This window comes from Protopterus annectens, chromosome 3.part1 (assembly GCF_019279795.1).
Source record: "Protopterus annectens isolate FY-2018-M chromosome 3.part1, PAN1.0, whole genome shotgun sequence".
NCBI classification, from domain to species: Eukaryota; Metazoa; Chordata; order Ceratodontiformes; family Protopteridae; genus Protopterus; species Protopterus annectens.
Window position 1 is genome coordinate 1,542,866,886 of NC_056732.1, and position 16,909 is coordinate 1,542,883,794.

The 16,909-nt window shown below is 40.4% G+C and overlaps 1 protein-coding gene across 1 annotated transcript in view; it reads left to right on the plus strand.

Annotated features, from left to right (window-relative positions):
* The window catches only part of LOC122797801 (nitric oxide synthase, brain-like), a 317,433-nt gene that overhangs the window by 82,665 nt on the left and 217,859 nt on the right, over window positions 1-16,909 (plus strand). The window contains exon 5 of the mRNA XM_044066321.1: window positions 13,351-13,490. Within this exon, the coding sequence (XP_043922256.1) occupies window positions 13,351-13,490 (140 nt within the window). The remainder of the gene's footprint in view (window positions 1-13,350; window positions 13,491-16,909) is intronic.

Below are 16,909 nucleotides of genomic sequence, written 5' to 3' on the forward strand. Positions count from 1 at the left end.
AAGGTAAAAGCAGCAGACCTTTGTAGAGGGAGACAATGACCTCTTTCCTCCTGGATGCAAAACCCTTAGTAATGAGATGTGCCACATAGAAGGACTTTCTGACCACGGTGGCAATGTGGTGGTCAAAAGAGAGGTTGCTGTCAACCTGTGTTCCCAGATATCATATAACACCTACTGTATTCAGTGAACTACCATAAATGTGGTAATTCATGGGAACTGGGGTTTTCTCAAAGGGGATGATGACACATTTTTTGGCATTGAGGTTAAGGCCATGGTTTTGACACCAGTCACTGGTCTCAGTGAGGCTTTTCTGTAGGACGTCAACTAACTGTGGGAGTTAATAATAGCTCCACAACTTGCAATCATCTGCGAACTTTGTTGGCCAGAGTCCCTTCGTGTTGGCCTGGACTTCAGAGAAGTAATACCAAACAGGAGCGGACCTAGGACCGAACCCTGTGGGACTCCACTCATGACTGGTCATCAGTCTGACTTGGAGTCAGCTACTTTCACACTGTGGGTTCTACCTGTGAGCCAGTTTGCAATCCACCTAGTGATATAGGGGTTGATGCCTAGCTTAGTGAGTTGTTCTATGATTCTTGAGTGGGGAATGGTATCAAATGCCTTGGCCAGATCAAGGTAAGCTGTATGAACCACCTTGCCTTCATCCACAGCTCTGGTGACTGACTCAAAGAAGTTGACCAAGTTCAGCAGACATGATCTACCCTTCACAAAACCAAACTGTGTGGGATCCAGAGTTTGAAGATTCTCTATATCTTTGTTTATTAGGTCAATAATGATGCGTTCCATAGCTTTGCATATCAGACACATCAGGCTAATGGGGCAATAGTTCCCAGGGTCTGTAGTCACTCCTCCTTTGTGGAGAAGGAAGACTGTAGCAGTGCTCTATTCGGTAGGGACAAAGCCTGAGGTGAGGCTGTGATTGAACAGGGCATACAGGTGAGGTGCCAGTTCACTCTGTAGTTCATGTAAAACACAGCCAGGGATATTGTCAGGTCCCATAGAAACTGTATTCTTCTCCTTGGACAGTGCTGTTTTAACCTGTGCAGCACTAATACTGGGTGCCTGGCAATCTACTGGTATTGTGCCTGGTCCCTTGGGGGGATAAAGTTGGCACCAAATCTGTTGGCCAGTATATTGGCAATAACTGTTGGCTCGGTATAGGAGGTACCGTTGTGCAGTTACTCAGAGCAAATCTGGGTATTGCCATGAAGATTCTTTACATAACTATAGAAGGCCTTGTGATTGTCTTTACTATCTGCTGCAATTCTGTTTTCATAGCTAGCTTTAGAGGATTTGATGGGGAATCTCAACTTTTTGTTGAGGCTGATAAGGGAGTTTTTCCAGTCATCCAGTTGAGACATGGGATATGAATAAAATTTAGATATGAGGTGTAATTTTCTGAAGTTCTTGCAAAACATTATCTATCCATCATGCTTTGAGACCAGTGAAATGGGGCTATTCTACTCACTTAATGTTTCTTCTATGACCATATTTTTGAGCATTTACTGTATCCCCTTCTTAACTGCATAGCTTTGGGATTTTGGTATTTGTTGCAGTTTCACATTTACTATTTTGCCAGGCATGGTTTCTATGTTGTGATGGAGAAAATTATTCTGTAAGGCAACTCCAAAAATATGTCTTTATTCCCAAGTACGCATTCAGTTTTCTCTTGTTTCTCTGACTTTGATAATGTCTCTTCTAATGTGACTTCAGGACATGCTATGTGGGTCTTAACTTCGTATGAAAACATATATCTACTACAGAAACTTCAGTTTCTCTCCAAGGCTTCAGATTATTTGTGATGTTGTTATGGTGTTCTTCTTCTAGGCTGACTCACCTCATAATTTACTTTACTTATTTGTATCTATAATTTCAAAAGGTCATTGCTACTTAGTAAATAACTTGACTTCAGCAGTGGGTTTTAACATAAGTCGTTTATTCCCTAGTATGTTACTTGTCTGTTTGTTGTGCCTCATGATTTCTCTTCATATGTTTTTTATTAAAATAGGCATTGTAGTTCTTAACCTATCTTCCAGATGTGCAAAATTCTCTACCACACTTATAAAGGGGGTGTTTTCCCTCAACTTCTGTTCTTCTGATACATTCAGCAAGCCTTAGAGCTGTCTGCCATTAGCAGATCAGATTGTGTAAATGTAGTTGAGGTTTAATGTGGCTAAAATCCTAGCTTTTATCTTATCCACTTCTAAATGATCATCCAAAAATGTGGCTATGTACTGACTCCATTCCATGTATCTTAAAAAGTCATAGCAGTTATAGTCTCTCTAGCACTACTTAACTTGTCTTCCCACTGTGTCTTCATGAAATTGACATGGCTCATCTAAACTAGAGATCAGCCAAGTTAGCATTTTTTTCCATCAGTATTTTGACAGAAAGTTGAGGCTGCAACATCCGCTCCTATATGTACAGGTAGAGGCTTTCCTCTTCATCAAGTTCATCCTCTACCAAAGGTAACACAAAAAAAAATAATTTTCCTTATCCAATGGTAGTCATAGTTTCAATTTGGCTACCAGGAGTGAAATGTAGACAGTGAGTTGTATTATTATGCTGTGAATTACTTAGAAGAGGGCCATTTGGAATGAGTAATAATGGATTTTTAATTTTGCCCAAGATTTCTTGTTATGATTGAAGAAGAGCGATTGTCTTTGTCTTCAGTAGTATCATTTTGCTGTCGTACTGTTAAAGTGTATTAGTCATGTTCTAGAACAAGTATAAATAACAAATCTTTGGAGATGAATATAACCAAATTATAATGTTTTTTATGCAAAAATTGTGTTGTTTCTGCATTTTATTTTGTTGGTATGGACAGCACCCTAATTATTTTTCTCAGAGCTGAAAATCCCTGCCATGAGATCATGAAAGACTAAACCCATAACTCCTCAATACCTAATCCACTGTAAAGACTATTTTATCTCAATGTTAAATTCATCACAAGTAGTTCTTACTGGAAGTGCAAGTTGTCAACGAATTCTTGCAGACAGAACACCTCACACGACAACCTAACATACGATGATGTAGTAGACAAACCACAATGCAAATAAGAAGTAACTCAGCTGGTTATTTAAGTTATTTTGGTTACCCACAATGCTTTGCAGGTGCATGTAAATCATTGCATCTACCATGGTGGCATTTAGTGAATGTAATTGTAGAGAAAAACTTAAAACAATCAAACAGCACCCTATAATCAATATTTCTGCTAAAATCACTTGAACTTTATCATGAAGAGTACAACAGGAAATTAAATTAATTGTAAAGCAAAGGCACTTGCAAATATGACCAATGCACTTCTGACTTTTTGCTGTTTTCTTGTTTGTCAACCATTGGTACACTTTTCATATCAATAAATAAATTAATGTCCAGTCTTCTAAAAGCACAAAAGCTTTCATTTTATATCAGTAGTGGTCCAAGGGCATTCTTTGCCAGTTAGTTTTTCATTTTTTATTAAGGAATAAAATGTTTTGACTACCACAAAGGATTTTAGGAAGAAGAATATATTTATTCCATCCCTGGGATTCAAATAGATTTTTGCCACCTGTGCTAATTTGCCAATATCGATTAGACAATTATTACAAGGGAGAGAATGTCCAGTTGAAATACATGCTAAAGTCACACACAGCAGCAACTTATTTAAGCTCCGTACCATGTCTCTCAAACACTGTGCTTTCAACCTTGACTGGGCGAATGCTCCTCCTACCAGTTCATACATTGTAGTAGCATAAACACCCATGCTCACATACACGCTCACACACACACACACACACACACACACACACACACACACACACACACACACACACACACACACGCACACGCACGCATACACACTCGCCCATGGCTCTGCTATAATTACCTGTACTCTTAAGTATGAGCTGTACCTACTCTTATAAGAATTAATAGTTAAGGCCATCAAAAGGCAGCATTCACCTTCTAACTCTGCACAGTCATTCTCTGAATTGCTTTGTTAGCTTAATCTAGAACTTCCACCATTTCTAGGGGCGAACACAAAGATAGTTAACATTCGCCACTCCCAGACTGTTGCACTAGCACGTGGCTTCCCTAGTTCATAGGTTCATAGGTTTATACTAGGTTATCTTCCCTAAGGCATTTATAAGCATAGCCCAAAGTTTTGTGGCCTTTTGTTAAAAAATACTGTGCCCATTAGTTTGTTGTGCCTCTGTCCAGCAGTGACACAGAGATGATTCCCGGGGTAAACCTACGATCTCCCATCCACCGGTCAAGATTTCTCTTGAACAGAGCCAGCGAGGTGCTCTGCCTCACATGTACCGGGATTTTATTCCACAGCATAGGGAGTCTCTGGGTGACAAATCTATCCCTCCAGCATGTCCTATTTATATCCGTGCTAAGGTTTAAGTCACTTGCTCTAGTGGATCTGGTAGATTTGGATTTTTTGAGGTGGAGCATGTCCATTAATTCCGGGTTGGACATGGCCTTGTATGTCAGGCACAGGTCACCTCTGAGCAGACGGTATGCGACTGAATAGAGCTGGAGTTTCTTTAGTCTGGCAGCATATGACAGATTTTGGAGTCCCTTTATCCTTTTGGTGAGGAACTTTTAGGGTCTCTCCAATTGCTGCAGGTGTCAGGTGAGATACATCCCGAATGAGGCATTCTACTCCATCATTGGTCTGATAAGTGAAGAGTACAGGGGAACAATGACCTCACTTGATCGGGATGTGAATCCCTTCATGATCAGGTGGGCAATGTAGAAGGTCTTTCTAACCACTTTAGCAATGTGAGTGTCAAAAGAAAGGCCACTGTCAACCTGGGTCCCCAGGTCCCTGATAACCTCTTCTGTGCTTAGTGGATTGCCACCTATATGGTAGCTTGGGGTTACCTTGTTTTTCCCGAAGGGTATGACTATACATTTTTTGGCATTTAACTTCAGGCCATGGCTCTGGCACCAGCTATCAGTTTCCGTGAGACCCCTCTGAAGGATATCTGTGTCCGATGTACTTTCCACTATGGCCCAGTTTGCAGTCATCTGCAAACTTTGTCAGCCATAGTCCTCCTATGTTTGCCTGTACTTCTGAGAAGTAGATGCCAAACAACAGGGGGCCAAGGACTGAGCCCTGTGGGACACCACTTGTGACCGGCTTGGAGTCTGACATGGTGCCAGCAACTCTAACCCTGTGGGTTCTGTCCTTTAGCCAGTTTGCAACCCATCTTGTGACATATGGGTTTACATTTAAGCTGGTAAGTTTCTCTATAATACCCGAGTGGGGTATTGTGTCAAAGCTTTGCAAGGTCAAGGTAGGCTGTATGGACTGCCTTTCCCTCATCAATGGCCTTGGTGACTGTTTCGAAGAAGTCGAGCAAGTTCAAAAGGCATGATCTGCCCTTGACAAAGCCAAACTGGGTCGGGTCCAATGTCTGCAAGTCCTCTATGTCTTTGTTTATGAGTTCCATTATGATCCTCTCCATAGCTTTGCAGACCAGGCTTGTTAAGCTTATGGGGTGGTAATTACCAGGGTCTGTAGAGGCACCGCCTTTGTGGAGTGGGATCACAGTTGCCGTACGCCACTCCTTGGGCACGTATCCTGTGGTAAGGCTAAGATTAAACAGCTGCCTTATGTGTGGGTTTAGTTCCTCATTGAGTTCATGTAGCACACAGCCGGGGACACCATCCAGTCCCATTGATGCTGTGTTTTTAGCTTTAGAGAGAGCAGCTTTCACCTGCGCATTTGAGATGTCTGGGAGGCTACACTCCGCTGGGATAGTTTTCTCTCCTTTTGGGGGGGAGAGGGGGGTGAAGTTTCCACTGAACCTGTCTGCCAGTATGTTGGCGATGTCTGTGGGTTCAGTGATTTTTGTATCATTTTGGACTAATTCTGAGCATATCTGGGAGTTTCCACCCAGGTTTCTAACATAGCTGAAGAAGGCCTTATGATTGTCTTTTGAATCTATGGCAATTTTTCTCTCAAAGTTGGCCTTGGATGATTTTTATGAGTGCTCGTATTTTTTTACTAATAATGATCAAGGGTGTCTTCTCTTTTATGGATTTTGCTCTATCATGTAACAACTTTCTCCTCTATTTGTAAAGTTTGTTTATGGCTGGGGTCCACCAGACTGGACGTTTGCCCTTGGTGGAAAGAGTCTTGGTTTTATTACGGATTGCCTGATCCATGCAGTCCTGGAGGTGTTCATAGAAGGCATTTGTAAGGGCTTCTGCAGCTTGGGTTGTGGTTTCCACTCGCTCGGGGGCCTTGAAGGATACCACACCAGTCTTGAGTAGTGTGAAGTTTGGATTAGAGAAGTTCTTCACTGTGGTCTTTTTTGTTTGGGGTGGGGGCGGGATGTGGATTTCCAGTGAGATTAGTTTATGATATGATCTCACCAATGAGGGATATACTTCCGGTGTGGAGCATTTTGTCCCCATGTTTGTGATGATGAGATCTAGTATATTTTCTCCTGTTGTGGGAACGGTGACTAGTTGTTCCATGGCATTTGAATTTTTGAACTCCAGGAACCTTTGGGCTAGAAAGTTGTTGCTTGAGTAATGTTAATCAAATAAACAAAGCCAGCAGCTGTTGGTAACTGAATATAAGTTATTTATTTAATCATCACTGAGAGAAAAATCCCTCATATATCTAATACAGACTAATACAGACCGGTTTCGGCTCAACAGAGCCTTCCTCAGTGAAAATGGAAAATATATATATTTTCATGAAGACCCAAACCCAGTATATATATACAACTGGGAGTAAGTTTTGGGCCAATTGCAGTTCTGAGTGGGTTATATATTTGGTGACCTGCACTTGTTTTGCGTTTTATGTAGGTCAGACCTCTAGGGCTTTTCGTCTTAGAATTGGTGAACACATCAGTGACATCAAAAATAAACGTAGTAATAATGCACTATACAAGCACAGTTTAAAACATACTACAGCTAGTTTTATGTTTTGTATTATTGATCATATTAGGGGCAAATGCCAAGATAAACTAAAGTGGCATGATATGCTGACTCTAAAGGAGAGGAAATGGATTATCAGACTTGGGGCTCTGTTTCCACCTGGTCTTAATGACCAATTGTGATTTATTGATCATGTATTGTGATTGGTTCTTGGTTACTCCCAGTTGTATATATATACTGGGTTTGGGTCTTCATGAAAATATATATATTTTCCATTTTCACTGAGGAAGGCTCTGTTGAGCCGAAACCGGTCTGTATTAGTCTGTATTAGATATATGAGGGATTTTTCTCTCAGTGATGATTAAATAAATAACTTATATTCAGTTACCAACAGCTGCTGGCTTTGTTTATTTGATTACCATTTGGATTGTTAGCCGTGCAGCATTTTTCCGTGCAGCTTGAGTAATGTTCCCAGTCTATATTCGGGTTGTTGAAGTCACCCAATATAATGGTGTTTGGAGATACATTTATACCCTCCTGTGTCTTCAGGAAGGCTGTGTGGGGTTCCTGAGTTTGAGAGGGTGGCCTGTAGCATGCTACAAATTGTAGAGCAGTTTTGCCTATGGTTAATTGCACCTGGATGGTTTCCGATGCTTCGTGCGTTGCCACCAACCTGGAGGTGTGGGTATCCTTGATGAATATGGATACGCCCCCTCCTTTTGTGGTGTGGTCTGGGTTTTGGGGCCGGAACGCATGATATGAGGTAAAACCTGATAGTGCCGGGGTGCTCTCAGGAGCCTTGAACCAGGTTTCAGTCACAGCACAGACATCGATGTTCTCCATACTGAGAAGGGCCTTGAGTGCGTGCATTTTGAGATTTAGACTTCTGACATTGAGCAGCATTACCCTTAGTTTCTTCCCATTTTTGTTTTCTAGGGTGGTAGGTTTAGAATTTGAGCCTTGCCTAAAAAAGGCACTATGGGGGTGGCAAGAGCCTTAGTCAATATCCGGAATCCCAGGGGTGACAGATGCAAGCCGTCCCTTGCGAAGCAGCATGGCTTGTCAAGCATGTCATCCCAGGCAGACAGACACTGGATCCCCTTTGAAATACACCAGAAATTAAGCCAATTGTTAAAGCTGATCATCTTGTCTCTATGTTGTGGCATCATTCTTGGTGAAGGAAGGATACTGCTCAGGGTCAGGGTCATACCTGCCAGGGCTACATAATCAGAGAGCTCCTCTATGTCTCTTTTCATGTAGTCCAGGGAGGTACATCTCAGGTCGCTCACACCAACATGGACAATGACTGTGTCATATTTGTATTTGCTGTGGAGTGACCCGAGTGCTTGTGTTATGTGGCGGATTCTAGCGCCCGATAGGCAGCTTACTGTGACCCTCTCCTTGTTCAGCCTGGTGAGTGGGACGTCAGTGTGTCTGACTATGGAGTCACCTATGACAAGTATGTTTGGTGTTGTATTTGGCCTTAAGGGCTGTGACTGCTTTGCACACTGATTTTGTGGTTTATGTGTTGCCTGTGGTGTGTCATGAGGTGGCAGTTGCTTGGGTGTCTGCTTTGGAGGCCTCTGCTGTTTAGGTAAATTTTTGCTCAGAGCCTCCGAGTATGTCTTTGTGTGTTTATGTGTTTATGTGTTTGATTCATTGTTGTGATAGCTTTATGTGAGACTGGTTTTGTGGTGTGTGTAGTTGCCTTCTCCTCCTGTCTGGTCTTGCCAGTCCTGAGTTGAGAGAGCTCAGCCTCCAGTTTGGCCAAATAGCTGCATCTCTCGCAAGTATTTGTGTTATGTGGGAGGAAGAGAGGGTTGTCTGTGTACATGAGGCAATTGTAACATTGCCTCAATATTCCCAGATTCACCAACTGGACAGGAGAGGATGCCAGCATCTGGCCCTTCGACATGCTAGAGAAATTAAGAAGTTAGGGGTGTAACTGAATAAGAGAGGACTTAGTAAGGAAGTGGGTACTCCTGGGGGGGGGTTTCGCTAGTGAGGCCAGTCTTCATGCTATGGCCACTGTCACAAGTAAACTATAGTGGGAGATCAGGCTCTGAATCAGAACTACTTACCGTAATGAGGGAACCTTCTGAGTTAAGGCCTCCACATCATGGTAAGCTTTATGAGTCCTGCCTTATGTCTTGAAAAGAATATAGGATGTAGCTGTTTAGTGCAAAACGTATCTCAAAACATTTATTAAAATCATGGTAAAATAATTACAAGCTGACAGTAGATGGAAATGTATCTGTCTATCAAAGGATGAAAGGGAAGTTATAGGACAAGGGTCACTAATAATATTAGATTTCAGATCAGCTCTGGGATGCTTCTTTTATGTAATCCTAGCAGAAATGAAGAGTGATAAGTCTGTTAACCATTTGTTTCCTATTTAGCTTGGCTAGGCTGTAAAGTGAGAAAAGGAGACTAATGTGTGTCTTGTGTAGTCCTAGTAAGTTTAAATGTAGACCACAAAAAGGGAGAATTTATGTTTATGTAAGAAAGGGTGCATTTCTATCCTTAAGAATTTCTAAGGAGGAGGCATGGGAGGTTCAGAGTCCTCCAAGAAAAAAAATAGTAATTTTATGATCTGATAGTAATTCTACAGTTACCCATGAAGTGTCATTCTCACTAGTATCAGTCTTGTCTTTGGCAGATTTGCTGTTTCTTCTGATATTGCCTTTTCTCTCTGAACAATTGCTGCCTAGGTGTTTAGACAAAATTAACTAGACATGGCAATGAAACTCCTGTAGAATTTGCAGACAGGTAGATAGGACCTTTCTTTCTCATCCTCTGTGATTTTCTCATTCTCTTTTAATTATTTTAAGACTTTTGTTGAACATACTATTGGCAAAAACTCTGGCCCAGTGCAACATGCAAACATTGTCCCTTACCATTATCAGGGGTATACTGTTTTCTGAGCTGTTCATATCTTCAACACAGTACTAGAAGCAGCAGCCATGAAGTGGACATCAGTGACGGCATTGTCGTATTTTATATTGTATGTTTCAGTGCTACCCTTGTCAGCTATGTGTGCTGGTTTACAGATTTCTCCCAGTAAAACATAACAAATGCATTGATGTGGTTCATCTATCTCTTACAAGATTTCCTCCTAGCACTTTTCCGTGTGAGCATAATAGTTTGCTGTCTTAATGCCCGGGTTAACAGGAGAGTGTGATAAAATGTTGCCTTACTACCCAGGTTTACAGATGCTTATTCCTTCTTACCGCCTCTGTCAATGATTCTACTTTCTCTGTCACTGACAAAGAAAGAATCACCAACATTTTAGACCCACCAAGAACAGCCAGGTCAGTCACAGCATGGTCAGCAACACAGATAGCAATAGGACTTTTATACAGATACTTTTACTGCCAATACTGCTCATGTAGTCTGTAATATACGTCTGTTTTTTCAGAGCTAGTGGTTGTGAATTTGGACAGAGAAACAGGTAAATGCTGAAAAGAAGAAATAATATGAGGCATTGCCAGTGGCTGAAGTTTGTCAAACATCTGTAGCTTAGCATATCTTTTCTTGGGGAAGGTAATTTTACAGGAACACCATAAAATGAATGTTTATCAAATTCAGTGCTCACCAAAACGCTGATTCTCTGTAAAAGCCTATTGTGACTGATTCTTTATTCCCAGAACCAGTATACAGACTAACACAGTCTGTCAACCTGTATGGATACGTCAGCAACACGTCATTCATCCTTATCCTTAAGGGCGGGAGGAGATATGGGTATTTTATTTTAAGAAATCATAGTCTCCTATGCTGAAGGCATGGTTGAAGCTGGTGTAACTTGAAGTGTTAACTGTAGAAAGATAAGCACTCATAGGTTTATAGGTTCATAGGTTTATACTAGGCTATCTGCTCTAAGGCATTTATAAGCCTAGCCCAAAGTTATGTGGCTTACGCCACCCCTTATGTTAGAAATAATGTGCCCATTAGTTTGTTGTGCCTCTGGGAAAAACTCCTAGGAAAAAAGTAGCATAATCAGTAATAGTTATAAAAGTAGATTCTGACATCTTCAGAACTAACTCGTAAACAATGGACACCCTTGCACTGATGATCCAAATATTAGATGTTCAATCCTTCTGAGTCACAACCAGCTGACAAACAGGAACCTGCCCATCAATATCCAGTCCTTAAACATCACCAACATAACGTAACAGAATGTTTACACCGGGGATCACACCAACAACACTATTAGATAGGGGCCAAGGGTACTAGCTGCTAGTACAAGGGTCTAGGGAACTACTAAAGGGGCGGTGAATACCGCACAACGTGGCTGGGCTAATACATGTCTTCGGGCAGATAGCCCAGTACCAACCTATGAACCTATGAACCTATAATAGGAATTCATTCTATAAGGGAACAGAATAAACATAAGGAGCCCTTAGAGAAAAAGTGGGATAGAACCAATCTCTACTTTCTCAGTGATTACCTGAAGATAACTGCCCAAGTTAAGAGATTCTATCCTTTCAGTTTGAATGGCTTCAGCACAGTATACCATTTTACCAAGCATGATTATCCATTATTATACAATTCTTCCTCTAAAATGTAAACGCTGATTGGCCAGCCCAACCAGCGTGCCCATTGTAAATCCCTCAATATACTAACGGAAAAAGGTCCGGTCGCCCGGACTTTTTCCGTTAGTATAAAACACTGTCTCGCTATGTTAAAAGAGTTTAACATAGCGACACAGGTTTAAAAAAAGCAACGCATATCTCCGTTGCTTTTTTTAAAGCTGTCTCGCTATGTTAAACTCCTTTGACATAGCGACACAGTGTGTAAAAAGCAACGGAGATCTTGCGATCTCCGTTGCTTTTTTTTTTAAACCTGTCTCGCTATGTTAAATGGGTTTAACATAGAGACAGCTTTAAAATAAGTAACGGAGATCTCCGTTGCTTATTTTAAACCTGTCTCGCTATGTTAAACCCATTTAACATAGAGAAACAGTAAAAAGCAACGGAGATCTTGCGTTCTCCGTTGCTTTTGCCCACAGCTCTGATGTACTGCGTATGCATGCGCAGTACATCAGAACTGCCGCGGAATACCAGACAGCTGCGGAAGGGCAGCAAAGAGGCATTATACAATGCCATTATTTAAGAAAAGTAATTATTTCTTTTCTTAAATAATGTCATTGTATAATAGCAATAACTCACGCCTGGGTGTGGGTAATGCAGGATTTAACCACGGTTGTCTTTGTTTGGTCCCTCGGGCTTCGCCCTCGGGACCAAACCACGCCAACCGTGGTTAAATCCCACATTACCCACACCCAGGCGTGGGTTATTGCTATATTAATTGGAGGACTCAGTCTTAACAGCATTAGCCAGAGGAAAAACACTTTAGCTCAGCAGATCAGGGTTGAGTCCTTGAAGTACACAATGTTGGCCCTTGTGTTAAAAGTGAACTCTCTTTGCCTTCTTTTTTCCTTACCATCTTTCTTGTACACTAAATATTTAGCCTTAATTTGAGTATTTGGAGAAATGGAACAGCAACTAAAAACAGAAAAAGTAGGAGAAGAGCTGGTAACTGTTTAGGTTCCAGAAAACCATGTCAGTTACAGGCTTAGCAAATGATCGTCTTTTGAAAAAAACATAATGCTGACCAGAGTACATGCTAGTAATTTTTTTGTTCCATTGGGACATCATTACTAAAAGTACTAACTCATATGCAGTAATTCACTAGTTTGTATAAAAACAAAAGTATATCCTTTAATGTAGACACACTGGATTATATACACAACAGTACCAACTTCATTAAAGGTTATGAATGCTTCAGCCAGGTTATAATCACTAATAAACAAAACAAGAAAGAAAAAATAAAGCAGGTACTCCTCTGTTTTAACTGATCATATCTTTCCAAGTAGTGCAATATTTTTGATAAACAGTGAAAATTTCTGCATTTTATTTTGTGTGTGAGGTCATTGTTTGCGCTTAAAGTTTATACTTACCTCTGCTTATAAAAATGAAGCTTAGCATGACTAAAAAAGTAGCAAAACACAGCGGATCAAATTCTCATTTTACAAACTGAAGAAAAATTAAGTAAGGGATGCTTCCTCTAATGATCATGACTGAAAACTGCAATCTCATATCTCTGCAGAAAAGAAATCAGGTTGAGTACTGAACTATGTCTCCAGCTAAGTTTCAATCATATTATCGATTCCTAAAGCAACAATCCTTATGTTGAACATTATCTTTTTCTCATATTTAAAATTTCAGTTATTTAGTTTAAATATGAGTATGAGAATTATTTTCTAGCAGCCATTCATGCCTGTGAAGTTTTTCATCATGTTCTGTTTAGAAGCTTGCGTAACACTTCATCTCCAATGACACTGCTCTTGCAAGATGTTGAGGACCTTACATTTTTAATGAAGCTGAACAGTATATAGAGACAACTGTATTCCATTAAACTCTTATTATTTCTTACATTGAACAGCTTTGTATACAACAAGGGTGGAGACCTCCTTATGGACGCTTCGATATTTTGCCGTTGCTACTTCAAGCAAATGGAGAAGGTCCTCACTTGTTTGAGATTCCTGCTGACCTAGTTCTACAAGTTCACCTGCAGCATCCTGTGTAAGTACTCAGATCTAAAATGGACTACAGTAATTTGGGGTCTATCATTTTTTTGTTGCCACTATCGGTTTTATTCAGTTGCAAACAAAACAAAAAGGGTGGTAGCACAAAGCAAAATGTGTGTTTCATCACACATTCAGGACCATCTAGCATTACATGGTGTACGCTCAATAGAGCAACATGGCATCTGTTTTGGCCATAGCAGAGACAGAGCTGTTTTCAGACTTATCAACGCTTGTCACCATCCAGACCAAGGTAAATTAATAGAGGACTTTGCACAGAATTAAGTACTTGTGACTAAGTATAGCTCTCTGTCTTCAGTCAGACTCCATGGAATGGCTTTAGCACTGTCACCAGTCACTTTTATAAGGCACTTATTAATCCCTTCTTCTATTCTTCAACCTGTCATCTTTGTGGAACCTGCTAGGATAATTTCCTTGCACTCTACTGTTCTCATTCATTACTAATCTTATCCACACTGAAGAACAAAGCCAAGTTATGTATAAATGAATTAACTATTACTTAATCAAAGCACTTGAGCATCTCTCCGTAATTATTTTTTCTTTTACAGCAAACCACAAGGATAGCTTCTACATAGGTTAATTTCTATCAGCTACTCTATGAGCAATGTGACAGTGAGTCAACAGATAGCACACTAATCTCTGGTGCTGTAAAGTCAGAAGGCTGAGAGTTATATTCCCACTCAAAGTGATTAGATTAATTTTCAAATTGCTGACGCTGCAGCGTAACATGGGGGGAGGATTGTACTCCTGAGTGTGCCATCCCTAAAGCTTTGTCAAACTTTCTCCTAGTAGTATAACTACAATATCAAGCCTGCCCTAAGAAAAGACCTCTAATCAAGTGGGAGTAACCCAATCAACAAAGATAAATAAAATAAAAGAAAGACATACTCTGTGGTATATATGCTTGTCACAGAAAGAACTCTAAATGAGTCAGCTGTCACTCAGGTGACTTCCACTCTTACTAACACCTCTACAGTGTTAAATATTTTGTATGCTGGTAAGCAGCATATCTTTTTCATTCCTCTTTTTTTGTCAATGCCCATTGTAACTTAACACTGAAAGAGCTACCTGTTCCAACTCAAAACTTGTCTCACCTGCTGCTCAACCATGCCTAGTCAAATGGACTCCTATTTTACAAGCTGAACATTCTCTCCCTATAACAGTTCTTTTCCTCTGCTAATTGCATTGAACTCTAGCTAACTTAACAAAATGTATCCTCTCATTATCTGTCACCCATTATTTAGCCCTTGCTCTACATAATGCTCCCCATAATGAAATGAGTCCAGGATGATCTCCATTGTTTTTATTGGCTTTAAAAAGGTACTCTTCTCAACTTCTTTTCCACACTTGACTTTTTGTTCTCTTCCAAACAGCCAACACCCTTTTGCAGAAACCTTTGGTACTACTTTTTCACAGAACTGCTTCTCTTTTCGCAGCAAGAAATCAACATCTATAGCAAAACACTCTTCCCTTTGGACCCCAGGTTGTGGAAGTAATATTATGCATTGGCAGTGCCAGTCTACTAAAAACATTCACCTCCTTGATGAGAAAACATCTGATGGTCAGGGCTAAATACCTGTTGTGCACTTGTTATTTTAACAGTTAATTTACATAGTAAGGTGGAAAATCTATTCATTCAGTTATATTTTATGTACCCGAATGTTCAGCTCCTTGTGGCTCATTTGCTCCCTGCTAAATGCTTGTCTTGTTTTTTCCTGGTTAGGGGTTGCCACAGCAGCTCAACTGTCCACTTATGATTGGCAGTGAAGTTTTACGGTGTTGAGTTGCCAGCCCAGCACCCAACCTTCCACAAAAGGTGTACACACACACACACACACACACACACACACACACACACACACACACACACACACACACACACACACACACACACACACACACACACACACACACACACACACACACACACAAACTTAGGGCCAATTTAGAGTGTCCAATCCACCTACAGCATGTCTTTGGGATGTGGGAGGTAACCAGAGCACCCGGAGGAAACCCACAAGACCACAGAGACGACATGCAGACTCTGCACAGAAGGCACCCCAGGTGAGGATCAAACTGGAGAACCTGTTGCTGTGAGGTGGCAATGCTAACTGCTGCACCACTGCGGCCACCCACTTGAATACAAAGACTCTGTCTGTAAATATACTTTTTTGTTAGTTTGTGAGATATCAGAGACAGCACATTTATAGTCTGATGATGTGAGGCACAGTCCCCACTTCAAGGGGTTTTAGGGGGGTTTGCCTCATTCAATAACAGCTTTTTTAATCTCACTGCCGAGCACAAGTGGTCATAAGTCAAGTGAACCACAGTGAGTTAATGATACTTGAACAGTTTGTGTTTCAATTTATAAAGTGGATCCAACTTTTTCAAATATTTAAGCCATATATTAGTCTGTATACATTATTAAAGTGCTGTGTTACTTCAGAGTTATTCACGTTATTGTTAAATTGTGATGTACTGCTATTTTTGCTTTATGTATCTTCACAAACAGTGAAAAAGACGGGTCTTTTCTGATAAACCTTCCAAATGAATTATTTATTTTATTCATTTAAAATTGTTGCATGCTTAGGTGTGTTGTCCACGGGTCTTTTAGCCATGACCCAGGCTGAAGACAAAAACCAATGAACATATAAGGGCTGTCCTAGGACCCTTTTAATTCATGACCCAGCCCAAAGTAAAAAACACACAGAACGTGTGAAAGAGCAGAATAAAGTACAATGAAAAGTACAATCAGTAATATGATGAATATGCAAAACTGACGGCAATGAATATAGAAAGGTTGCATGTATTGAAATAAAGCTTTGTATTCTGAAATGGAGAAGAAAACTAATGCTAATGAAGTAATACAAATAGGATAAAATGTATGATTACAAAAAATCAATTATATTGAAAAAATAGCCAGCATTATAGTACACAGTGAAATACCCAGTCAGAGTGGAAATAAGAACATGATCAGTACTACAATCTTTTCTTTATTAAGGAATTAGGTGGCTCAAGGAATGAAGAGAGTAAACAAAAGAACAGTAAGAGGGTCAAGAATAGGTAAGAGAGGGTACTGGCTAGGTTCTAAATAAAATGCAGTAAATAAACAAAAAAAATTAAGAAGAGTAGAGGGTGAAGAAGTTGAAGAGTGGTATAAATGAAGAAATGCTGGGTGAGTAGATGTTTTGGGGAACAGAGAAAGATAGGTAATCCTTGTGGACTGTGTAAGGGAATAGCAATGCCTTGGGAGAAGTGAGAGGTGAAAACAGGGTGACAATGAGAAACTTGAATGAAAGAAGTGAGAATGGTCTATTGGAACTGATGTCAACTTAATTTTAAGGATAATATCACAGGACGTTGCAGTCTGTCTGTTAGGTTAGAGCTGTATTAGGG